Raw genomic sequence first — 12,960 nt, 5'->3', positions numbered from 1 at the left:
GCTGGGAGGGGGAAGAGGATTTGTGCTGAGAGGGTGATAAGAGGATTTGTGCTGGTATGGGAAGATGATGTGTGCTTTTAGGGGGGGATTTGTGCTATAAGGGGGGCAAGATTTGAGCTTGGAGGGTAATTGAGGTGGCATTGGGAAGGAGGGGAGTATTTGTTCTGGGAGCTCATATTTGAGGGGGGGGGGGGGCATTTATGTACTTGGAGGAGAATTGGGTAAAAAATAATTTTTGCTGGGAGAGGGAAATGAGGGAAGAGGACTTGTGCTAAGGGGGTGGGGGGAATTGTCCTGGTAGGAGGGATTGGGAGGATTTGTGCTGGGAGGAATGAATTTGGGTGAAGTGGAAGAGGAATTGTGCTTGGAGAGGGGATTGGCGAGAAAAGGGTTTGTGAGAAGGGGATTTGTGCTGGAAGGGCGATTTGGGGGGGTGCAAGAGGATTTGTGCTGGGTGGAGGATTGATGAAAGAGAATCTGTACTGAGGGTAATGGGGGGGGGATTTGTGCTGGTGGGATTTAAGGGTGAAGAGGATTTGTGCTATAAGGGATAGGGGGAGGATTTGTGCTCAGAGGGGGATATTTTCTGGGAGGAGCATGCAAATTATTCCTGAATGTTTTCTTAGGGGGTGGAGATATTTGCATAAAGAGTAAGGCGGGGGGAAGTATTGCTTATAGGGGGTAATTTTGCACTTTTCAAATCACGACACAATACGTTATACACCTCTGATTCCCCTACATTCTTTTCATTTTGTAATCTTGGCCCCTACTGTCTGTGTTGTGTATGCCTAAACCTGGAACTCTTTGCATTGCACACTCCAAACCTCTGCACTCTGTGCATTACACACCCCTGAACCCTGCTCTCTATGTTATGTATTTCTAAACCTGCCACGCCCCATATTTAGCACAATTTAACCGCACCCACTTTAGCTTAGAACACAGGAGCACGCCAAAGGTCAAGGTCGATTGATTAATGACTCGATCCAAACTAAACAGCTTTTTTTTTGTCTATTGTTTAAAGGAGTTGTAAAGGTACAATTTTCTAGAAAAATGGGTGGATTTGCAGTACTTTTACTTCTCTGGATTTATCTCTGATGGGATTATTTACTAAAACTAGAGTATGCCAAATCTATTGCAGCTCTTCATAGAAACCAATCAGCTGGAAAAGGAATCTCAATAAGAATTTCATGGATGTCCAGTGTCAAAATATCATTCACCTTTCTTTGAAGTCATCCATCTGTATGTGCGCGCAGGAATCCAACTACAAATGACTGACGCGCTGGTACCTTACCCAGTCGGCTCTATGTAGATACTTTCCTTTCCAGAGACCTCAGATTGTTGCTGGAGGAGAGAGGGGAACATTTTCCTTCACATCTTCTGGTCCTGTCCGAAACTTCACCAGCAGGGCCGCCATCAGGAATTATGGGGCCCCTTACACAGCTTCAGGCATGGGCCCCCTGGAGCAGAGACCCTGAAGGGAGGGGTTCTGCCGCCTCAAATTGAGAAGCAGGGGGGCTGCCGCGAATTGAGAAGCGGGGATGCCACGAATTGAGGGGGGGGGTTGCCCTGGGGACCTCTGGGCCCTTTACAAAAAATATATATATATATATTTATATAAAAGAATTAGAAAGGGGGTAGCAATCCAGGGCCCTGGCGACCTCCGAGCCCCTGGGGACCTCTGGGCCCTTTAATAAAAAGAAAACAGAAATACAGGCATACCCCGCTTTACGGACACTCACTTTACGTACACTCGCGAGTACGGACATGCCCGCGACTGTACGTAAAGTGTCTCACAAGTGCAAATATTCCGCGCCGTGCACCTGCATTAGACGGAACTGAAGTTCTGAGCACTTAGCCTGCCCAGTTCCAGTGTGCTCTTTCTGTATCCTGGCTGCCTCCCCACCTCCGGTGACATCACATCCCCTCAGGCTTCCCTGTCAGCCACAGAATGCCATCCTGCCTCTCAATAGCACTGTCCTTTCTGCACAGCTTGATGTCCGGGAGATGGATTGGAGCGGCCCCCCTTGCATCAGATGAGCTTATTTACATGTGAGTGTTCCCCTGATGCCCCCACTAAAGCCCCTGGCACCCCCACTACAGCCTAGAAGTGAAAAAAGGCATTGCTTCACTTTAAGTACATTTTCGTTTTACATCAATGCTCTGGTCCCGTTGTGTACTTAAAAGTGGGGTATGCCTGTATATATAAAAAAAGGGGGATTGCCATCCGGGGCCCTGGAGACCTCTGGGCCCTTTAATGAAAAAAAAAAAAAAACATTTAAATTTTCTTTTTTTTTTTTTTATAAAAAAAAGGAGGGTTGCCATCCGGGCCCCTTACAGGTGTACTGCCTGTACCCCCCTGATGGTGGCGCTGTTCACCAGTGTTGATCAGAGGTGAAGAGGATATCCCAACAATTTACAGACTTTCCAGTTCCAATGGATCCTGCCTTCTTCCTGCTCCACTGCTCACAAATACATACATATAAGAAATCAGTTCTTTGTGACTTCATCACTTGATTAATGCCACCAAAGCTTGTGTTACTCTGTGCTGGAAAGACCCCAACCCTCCTTCCATTGCTATGTGGCTTAATAAGCTCAGCAGTATCAATACCATGGAAGACCTGGTTCTTACAGCAAAATAGAAGAGAACGATATTAGACACGTGCAATTCGTTTCATTCTGAATTTGTTTTTTTTAACAAATTTTGCCAAATTTGTTCATTGGGAAATATCTGAATGAACGAAAACCCATCTAACAAATGTTTCCAAATATTTGTAAATTCAAATATTCAAAAATTCGTAAATTTGAAAATTCATAAATTTGAAAATCTGAAATCACTAACTAATAATAACTTAACTATTACTAACTATTAAATTATAGGTATTGGAATTTCCTTTCAAATTTGGCTGTTAGTGAATGTAATGAATACGAATTTATCCGAAGTTGCGAATTATCCGAAATATCGAATGCCGTATCTAAACGAATGGAACGTAACAAATTATTAATAATAATAATAATAAAAACTTTTTTAAAATTGTAATTATTATTATTACTATTTATTATTAATTTATTCCGTTCCATCTGTTTATATTTGGCATTTCGTTATTTTGGATAATTTGTAACTTTGAATAAATTCATATTCGTTACGTTCACTAGCAGCCAAATTTGAAAGGAAATTCCAATACCTATAATTTAATAATTAGTTATTATTAGTTAGTTAGTTATTCTTTCGAATTTTCTTTCTTATTTTTGGATTTTCGGATTTACAGATTTGCGATCATAATGAATGACCCGAAAAACGAATGAAATGAAAGCGAAAACATTTTTTGGCAGTGTTTCTCAACTCCAGTCCTCAAGGCGCCCCAACAGGTCATGTTTTCAGGATTTCCTTTCAGATGAAACGGCTGTGTTAAAGGAGTTCTCCAAGCTAAAACTTTTAACCCCCGCTGTGCCCGGGCTGTAAAACTATACAAAATAAACTTTCACTTACCTGACTACGATCCCCCGTTGTTCCGATATCGCAGTCCCGTTCTCCGGTCCCGGTCTGTTCCACTTCCTGCGGGTCGGTGACTCACAGTGCGCTCAGCCTATCAGCGGCCGCGACGGGACATTGCTGCGGCCGCTGATAGGCTAAGCGCACTGTGAGTCACCGACCCGCAGGAAGTGGAACAGACCGGGACCGGAGAACGGGACGGCGATATCGGAACAATGGGGGATCGTAGGCAGGTAAGTGAAAGTTTATTTTGTATAGTTTTACAGCCCGGGCACAGCGGGGGTTAAAAGTTTTAGCTTGGAGAACTCCTTTAATTACTAAGGCAGTGTAACTGATCAAATCACCTGTGCAAAATAATGGAAAGACTGAAAACATGACCTGTTGGGGCGCCTTGAGAACTGGGGTTGAGAAACACTGGTCTAAACGATATTCATGAAAACCTGGGCATACTGGAATATGTTTGTATATTCGGACGAAGGAAAGTCCCTCCTGGAGAGCTGCTCTGAAAATTGAGATCCTCCTGTTCTTGTTGTTGCACCCACGCATCACATCACCCTGGACCCCCCCCCCCCCCCTTCCCTTCCCTTTTTTTATCTCTTTCTGTTTTAACCCCCCTTGAGTGACCCTGTGTCTCTGTACCTTAGTTTCCTTCACTCTAAAAATCTTATGTATCCGACTGTGCAAACTCAGGCATAATATACCGTGTGAGTAGCCAAGCCTACCCGACTATACACAAGTGTACTGCGCTCGGCGCAGTATTCAAACTCGGCGCGGGGAAGCGGGGATCGAGCGGTGAGGACACCACAGAAGGACGCCGGACCCGACGAAGAGGACACCCGAAGCCTCAGACGGACGCCGGACCCGACGAGGCCGCCGATGGACGCCGCGCAAGACACCAAAACTGTAAGTACAAAAATCATTTTTTACAGAAATGTCGGGTCCACTTTAGGGGTGCGCACTATACGCCGGAGCGCGCAATACCCCGATAAATACGGTACATGGTTATCTTCTGGTGTGAGAAACTTCTATGGGGATTAGTGATGTTAAATTACTTTGTATTTCTATAATCTCGCCGTATATTATATTTCCATGTCAACTTGGATTGTCTTTCTATTGGGTGCGACATGGCACCTCCCCTTTCTTTTTGGGGTATTATGTTTTGATGGATACTTTAGTCTTTCATAAAAAATAAAGAATTTGAAAAACAAAAAAGAAACCAATCAGCTTCCAGGTTTTATTGCCAAAGCTTAATTGAACAAGCTGAAGTCAGAAGCTGATTGGCTACCATGCACAGCCGCACCAGATTCTGAGTGCTCCAGTTTTAGTAAATCTCCTTCTGCTAGTCCCGTCCCAGGCATAGTAACCAGGCTGAAGGACGTATTGGACACCCAGCGACAATCTTCACATAAAGGATGGAAGTTTATAGACCAAGGCTGGTGGTGCTCCACCCAATCCCAGCTGTCCATACAAAATCACCCATTTCCCGCATATTATAAGACTATTATTGATTCGATTTACCTCTTACGGTGAGGATGGTCCCATCAACACTTTGAAACTGCTTTTTCTCTTTGCCTTTAAATGAGATAATCACACGACAACAATACCTGTTGGTGTCATTGAGCGTCACGTTGTTCAGTATTAGTGACACATTTCCAGCCAATGGGTCGCCCCGTAGCAGCAATCTCCCTTGATACTTGGAGAAGGAGATTTTGGTCAAAGGGTTGTAGATTTCGTTTTTTGTTGTGAATCGACAGTATTGGAAATCATAGGCTTTCCATATAATATTCACATCTGACACCGTTTCCTTTTTTTCTGGATACACGAATTTGCAGGGCAGGGTGAGATTCTCCCCCACAAAGGACTCTGTTTCTCTTGGCTGGTCTACACAATAGTGTACTAAAGTCCCAGATGGCTCGCCTGTAACAATTGCAACTATATCATTGCGTTGTGAAAAAAAAACATGATGAAATAGAAAATTACGGATTTACTGTATGTGTATTTTAATTATTTATTTATGTTTTTGTTTATGTTACAGAAAAATCAGGCGTCATTTAAAACCAACTACAACCTTAACCACTTGCTTACTGGGCACTTAAACCCCCCTTCTGCCCAGACCAATTTTCAGATTTCAGCGCTGTCACTTTGAATGACAATTGCGCAGCCATACAACACTGTACCCAAATAACAATTTTAACTTTTTTTTCCCCCACAAATAGAGCTTTCTTTTGGTGGTATTTGATCACCTCTGCAGTTTTTATTTTTTGTTAATTTAAAAAAAAAAAGGACCGAATAAAAAATAAATAAATACAAAACCGTTTTATATTTTGCAAACAGGTAATTTCTCTTTTCCTCCATGGACGGACACAGCCTTCTCAAGTCTTGACATATGGGTTATGTTCAGTCTAATAGGAGAGGACTAGGCAGAACATGTTAGATATTTAAATACATGTTACTTTAACAGAGTTGAACAGCCCCGCCCAGTTTTATTCTGCCTAGTAGAGGAGTAGGACCCAGCTCCCTTTGGGCCCAGGGTCCTGAAGACATTTTTATTTTTTTATTATTTTATTTTTGAAAATCTTTATCAACTGCCAGCTGGGTGACAGGCTGGATATTATAGATCCTTGTAGTCCCCCCAGTCCGGCCATCGAGCGTGAGCAGACCTTAGCTACGCGCTGGGTCGGCCACGATGGACCCCATGGCTCCAGGGGTGGCCGGTGAGCATATGCTCCAGGGTCCACATATGACTGGGCTGCTGTTGTCTCAGTCACAGTGAACCAGGCCGACTGCTACTCCATACTACTCGGTTGTAGGCCTGTCAGGGACGCACCAGCAGGTCCTCGCAAGGACGGATAAGTACGGTTCCTCCTGCCTCGGCAGCATAGAACAGCTGGGCATTCCTAGGATTAAGGGGTTCTCCTGTCATCCCTTTCCCTGCTCTCTGTCACCCTTTTTCCTCCTACCCTTGCGGGGCTCACTGAGACCAGGGTATACCTGTGGGGGGACTCCCGGTCCCGGCCCCGAGACTGTTGGGTGTCGGGGCTCGCTCTCTGTGGGCGGTGGTCTGTCACTTTGGTGGTCTCAGCTGCGACCTTCTCACCCATATCGCGGTGTTTGGATGCCCATTTTGGTAGCGCCAAAGCCATTTTTCTTATGCCTGCTTTTACTATTACATTTTTCCATTGGCGGCCATTTTGCTGCGGCCGTGCTGTGACGCAGGTCTGCATTGTGGGCAGCCATTTTCTTGTGGTCCGCGCCCTTTTCTCTGAGGCGTCTGGCGGCCATTTTGGAGTGGGCTTTGGCCTCTAGCGCTGGCTGGCTTCCTAAATGACACGCAGCACAATTCACCTCACAGATTTCCTCAGACACACGCTTGGAAAGCGGGCAGCGGCGCTGAACGGTCTCTTGCTGGGTGGTGAGTTCCCTGGGTAACCCCCCTGGTCAGTGCAGCAAGGAGGGTGGACTTTATTTGGTTATGGTATCTTGACTTAGTCCCTAAGGGCTGTCAGTGGGCAATATGGAGTCAGTTTCTGGCCTTTCTTCCCCAAACATTCCAAAGGCAACAACCGGTGCCCCTGCACCTGCGGTTACAATGGATACTATGTCGGAAGTCCTGGATTTATTTGTTCACAGGGTGGAAGCGGCGTGCGGGCGTAAGGGGGGTAGAAAGCGCCCCCTCCCCCGCCATCTAACGGGGAATGTTCTGACACAGATTCAGGCCTGGCTGCGGCACAGGAACATGGTTCTGGCATGTCAGAGGATCCGGACCTTCCCGGTGATGAGGACTCCCCGTCCGGGTCAGCGCAAGATAGGCCACTTGTGAGTGCACTTATCAATGCTGTTAGGGACTCCCAAGCTGGAGGATACAGCTGAGACATCCACGGAGGGGTCAGTCTCTTTTGGGTCGCACAAATCGAAGTGCTCTGTTTAAGTTTTTCCTTATGTGTCCTTCTTTGATAAGTTCATAGATAAGGAATGGGAACGGCCGCAGAAGTCCTTTGTGGTCCCTCAGCGCATGGCGGCCCGTTATCCTTTTGAAGAGAGCTTTTGAAGAAATCTCTCCTCCGGTCGTTGACACCCCAGTCGCTTGGTTAACCACTCTCCCGGTAGAGGGGCCCCCTGTGTTTAAGGACCCTACTGATAGAAGGTCCGAAGCGGTAAGCCGTTCCATGTTCACCATGCTGGGTCAGCGTTGCGCCCTATCTTGGCTGCAACCTTGGTGTCTCAGACACTCACTGAATGGGCAAAGATATTGCACCAGACAGTGGAGGAGCATCAGCTTCCTCCAGAGTGCGTAAGGCTGGCCGACGAGTTGGTGCAGGGCCTTGTGTATGTCTGTAATACCACTCTGGATGCGGCCCCCTTGATCTCAAGAGCCTCTGTATCTGTGGTGGTATTGCACCGCCTGATTTGGCTGAAATGCTGGTCCGCTGACCAAGCTTCCAAGACAAGAAAGCTCTGGCAGATTTGCCCTTCAAAGGTGAGAGGCTTTTTGGTACCTCCCTGGACGACATTAAGGATGTCACTGGAGGTAAGAGCACATTTCTCCCTCAGTCCACTAAGGGAAAGGAATCGCGCCGTAATTTGGGCCTTCCTTTCTCACGCAGAAACGTTTTTTATGTCAATCAAGGCCCGCGGGCAGTTCCTCCCAAGGTGACAAAGGTTCAGCTGGGGGACAGAAGCGTCCCTGGGTGCGCAAGCCGAACAAGCCGGCAAACAAGCCTGCTACCGCATGAAGTCTTGCCCCACCCGACTCATGGGTGGGGGGACGGCTTCGCGGGTTTGCATCTCGGTGGACCTCCCTGCTCTCCGACCAGTGGGTCTGCGAGGTGGTCACTCCGGGGTACAAGATCGAGTTTCTTTCCTGTCCACCAAACAGATTCTTTCCATCGAATCTTCCTCTCCTTTCGACTCATCGGACTGCCTTAATGGGGGCAGTACAAGACTTGCTGAGGTGCGGGGTAATTTTACCTGTGCCACGGCAGGAAAGGTTTCAGGGATTCTATTCAAATCTGTTTTTGGTCTCAAAGAAGGACAGAGTCCGTCCAGTCTTGGACCTCAAGGCTCTCAATGCCTTTGTAAGGGTTTGATTGAACTGTGATCACGACGGACGCCAGCCTCACAGGTTGGGGGGGGGGTCTGGGGGGGTCCAGTCGGCCTAGGGTCGCTGGACACCGGAAGAATCCCGCCTGCCGATCAAGGTATTAGACCATCGAGCGATCAGGCTGTGTCTCTCCTCGTGGTCGCAGAGACTAAAAGGGCGTCCAATTAGGATCCAGTCGGATAACGCCGCGGCGGTGGCTTATGTCAACCATCAGGAGGGAACAAAGAGCTTGGCTGCGGCATTGGAGGTTGCTCACATCCTGCGGTGGGCAGAAAGGAGCGTTGCGGCTGTATCGGCCATTTACATTCCGGGAATAGAAAACTGGCAGGCGGACTTTCTAAGTCGCCAGATGCTGGACCAAGGGGAATGGGCGTTACATCTGGAGGTGTTTCAATTTCTTTGTCAGAGGTTGGGCATGCCGGATGTGGATCTCCTGGCTTCTCGACTCAATCGCAAGGTGTCGAGGTTCGTGGCCAGGTCTAGAGATCCCTGGGCAGACACGTCAGACGCGTTGGTGGCCCCGTAGGGTCAGTATCGGCTAATTTATGCCTTTCCCCCACTGAAGTTGCTTCCTCGTCTGCTCCGCAGAGTGGAGACCGAGGGGATCCCGGTGATTCTAATCGCTCCAGATTGGCCCCGTCATCCCTGGTACGCCGACCTCGTGCGCCTGGTGGTGGATGCACCATGGCGGCTGCCAATGCAGGGGGCCTTCTATCTCAAGGTCCCATACTTCATCCTGCTTTACAGTTGCTGGCTTTAACGGCATGGCTATTAAAAGCCAGGTACTAAGGGACCGAGGTCTGTCGGATTCAGTAATTTCAACCATGCTGAGGGCACGGAAGTCATCTTCCCAGAAGATCTACCATTGCACTTGGAATGCCTACATCTCTATGTGCGAAGAGATGGAGTGGCGTCCACGGATGTATTTGGTTTCCAGGGTCCTGCTGTTTTTACAGCGTGGAGTGGATCACAAACGTGCCTTAAGCACCATTAGGGACAGATTTCAGCTTTGGCTGTTTTCTTTCGATGACCCTTGGCGACCATTTCACTGGTGGGTACGTTTTTACAGGGGGTTCGGCATGTGATTCCCCCAATTAGACCACTGCTTCCTCCATGGGATTTTAATCTGGTGCTCTCGGTTCTTCAGGAACCTCCCTTTGAGAACACCAGAGAAATTCCTCTCTTGATGCTATCTCAGAAGGTGGCCTTTCTAGTGGTTAGGGATGAGCTTCGTGTTCGACCATTCGTCTAAATAGAACCTTTACTGGGCCGTTCGCACCAAATTCGAGTGGCGTGTCACGGCCTATAATTCACTGCGGCATCGCAGTGCATTGCTGGCTGATGATTGGCCAAGCATGCACTATGACCCGCATGCTTGGCCAATCACAGCTTGCAAAAAACGGAGAGCGATAATTGGCCAAAGCCAGGGTGGCTTTGGCCAATTATGGCTCATATGGATAAACTCAATTGAGTATCTCTGGAGAGACCTAAAAATGTCCGTCCACCAACAATTACCATCCAACCTGACAGAACTGGAGAGGATCTGCAAGGAGGAATGGCAGAGGATCCCCAAATCCAGGTGTGAAAAAGGTGTTGCATCTTTTCCATGGCTGTATTAGATCAAAAGAGGCTTCTACTAAATACTGAGCAAAGGGTCTGAATACTTAGTGATATTTTTTAATAAATCTGCAAAAATTTCAACAATTCTGTGTTTTCTGTCAACATGGGGTGCTGTGTGTACATTAATGAGGAGGAAAATTAACTTAAAAGATTTTAGCAAATGGCTGCAATATAACAAAGAGTGAAACATGTAAGGGGGTCTGAATACTTTCTGTTCCCACTGTAGTTATAATGGCTGACAACATTGTTAAACACCCGGCCAATAGCAGAATGACAGCAGGGCGGTGGCTTTCCTATCCTGACTGGACGTCATATGAGGTCCTATGCAATGCGGCGCTTGTGCGCACCCCCTGGTCATTGATCAGGGTAAGGAGCCAATGACCTAGGCTCTTTACCATCTGATCGGCTGTGTCCAATTACAGACGATCACATGTAAACAAATGCTGGTTATCTGCATTTCTTTTCCTTAACGGTGTCAGTGTCTGAGGAAAGGAAAGCCGATAACCTTCCTTTCATGTGACAGGGGATACTTACACTGGTAATTAGGGCAGCCCCATCAGTGCAGCATATCAGTGCCCATTAGTACCGCCATCAGTGCTGCCTATCAGAGCCTGACAGTGCCACTTATCAGTGCCTATCATTGCCACCTATCAGTGCCGATCATTACCGCCTATCAGTGCAGTCTCATCAGTGCCTCCTCATCAGTGCCCATCCATGCCGCCTATCAGTGCCCATCAGTACCGCCTATCAGTGCCCATCAGTGCCACATATCAATGCAGCCTCATCAGTGCAGCGTCATCATTGCCCATCAGTACACCTTTCAGTGCCTATTATTGCCCCCTACCGGTGCCCATCAGTACCTCCTCATCAGTGCACATCAGTGAAGCAGAAAATTACTTATTTACCAAATTTTATAAGAGAAACTAAGAAAAAATATGTTTTTCAAACTTTATGGTCTTTTTTCATTAGTTTAGCAAAAAAAATTAAAAGTCAGTGGTGATTAAATACCACCAAAATAAATCTCTATCTGTCTCAAAAAAATGTAATTTGGGTACAGTGTAGTATGACCGCACATGACCTGTCATTCAAAGTGCAACAGCGCTGAAAGCTAAAAATTGGCCTGGGCAGGAAGGGGGTAAAAGTGCCCGGTAAGAAAGTGGTTAAGATACCCTTTCAGTTCACAGGAAGTTGCAAGAACACACAAGGATCAACCGGTATTTTCTTTACTTTCTGAACATTTTCTTAACCACTTAAGGACCCCTTCACGCCGATATACGTCGGCAGAATGGCACGGCTGGGCACAATAACGTACCTGTATGTGGCCCTTTAAGCCCAGCCACGGTCTGAAGGTCCGTGACCGCGCCCGCGGGACCCGTGGACCCGATCGCCGCCGGTGTCCCACAATCGGTCCTCCGGAGCTGAAGAACGGGGAAGGGTGTGTGTAAACACAGCTTCCCCGTTCTTCACAGTGGCGCTGTCATTGATCATCTGTTCCCTGATATAGGGAAACACAATAAATGATGTCACAAGTCCAGCCCTGCCCCCCTATAGTTAGAAACACATATGAGGTCACATTTAACCCCTACAGCGCCCCTTAGAGGTTAACTCCCAAACAGCAATTGTCATTTTCACAGTAAACAGTGCAATTTTATAGCACATTTTGCTGTGAAAATGACAATGGTCCCAAAAATGTGTCAAAATTGTTAGAAGTGTCCGCCACAATGTCGCGGTCATGAAAAAAATCTCTGATCGCCGCCATTAGTAGTTAAAAAACAATTATTAATAAAAATGAAATAAAAATATCCCCTATTTTGTAAACGCTATAAATTTTGCGCAAACCAATCGATAAAGCGATTTTTTTTTTAACAAAAATAGGTAGAAAAATACGTGTCGGCCTAAACTGAGAAAAAAAAAAAATTTTAGATCTTTTTTGGGGGTATTTATTATAGCAAAAAGTAAAAAATATTGATATTTTTTTCAAAATTGTCGCTCTATTTTTGTTTATAGCGCAAAAAATAAAAACCGCAGAGGTGATCAAATACCACCAAAAGAAAGCTCTATTTGTGGGAAAAAAAGGACGTCAATTTTGTTTGGGAGCCACATCGCACGACCGCGCAATTGTCAGTTAAAGCGACGCAGTGCCGAATCGCAAAAACTGGTCAGGTCCTTTACCTGCATAATGGTCCGGGTCTTAAGTGGTTAATTAGAGAATAAGAAAACAAATGCAGCCACCATGTCTGCGGGGACTACTGACTTACAATATCACTTTGTTTTATTAGGTTAGGTACATTTTCAGGCATAATAGGAATAACACACATTTGTATGAAGTACATACCCCATAGAAGCAGCATGATTAGAGTCAGAGGATAGGACATATCGATGGAGCGGTGAGAGAAGAGCAGAGGAGAGAACGTTTCTGAAAAGCTTTGTGCAACCTCCTGAGCCGTAACACGTATTCTCATATTCAGATTGCTAAACACCTCCTTGTGTCATAACTTTTGTCAGGAAATGGGATGGAAAAGGAAGGCAGTCTTGCAAGATTTGAATAGATTCTATTTGCACAAGACAATTACAAATAGCGATGTTACCCAAGGGTCATATACAGTTGTGCTCAAAAGTTTGCATTAATATTAATATTGAGAATATGACTGATCATGCCAAAAAAACTGTCTTTTATTTAACCACTTCAGCCCCGGACCATTATGCAGGTTAGGCACCTGGCCCCTTTTTGCGATTCGGCACTGCGTCG

At 46.4% G+C, this 12,960-nt stretch overlaps 1 protein-coding gene across 2 annotated transcripts in view; it reads right to left on the bottom strand.

The window, feature by feature from the left end:
- LOC120933537 overlaps positions 1-12,650 on the bottom strand; it is a 31,139-nt gene extending 18,489 nt beyond the window's left edge. The window contains exons 1-2 of one of the 2 annotated variants that reach the window (XM_040346794.1): positions 12,547-12,650; positions 5,009-5,422 (exon numbers count right to left, since the gene is read on the bottom strand). In XM_040346794.1, the coding sequence (XP_040202728.1) occupies positions 5,009-5,422; positions 12,547-12,586 (454 nt within the window). In that variant the 5' untranslated portion in view covers positions 12,587-12,650. The remainder of the gene's footprint in view (positions 1-5,008; positions 5,423-12,546) is intronic. The other variant, XM_040346795.1, reaches the window with a different exon arrangement.
- Positions 12,651-12,960: the final 310 nt, after the last annotated feature.

The sequence above is a fragment of the Rana temporaria genome, chromosome 3 (assembly GCF_905171775.1).
Source record: "Rana temporaria chromosome 3, aRanTem1.1, whole genome shotgun sequence".
NCBI lineage: Eukaryota > Metazoa > Chordata > Amphibia > Anura > Ranidae > Rana > Rana temporaria.
This window is presented reverse-complemented; position numbering and strand designations above follow the sequence as displayed.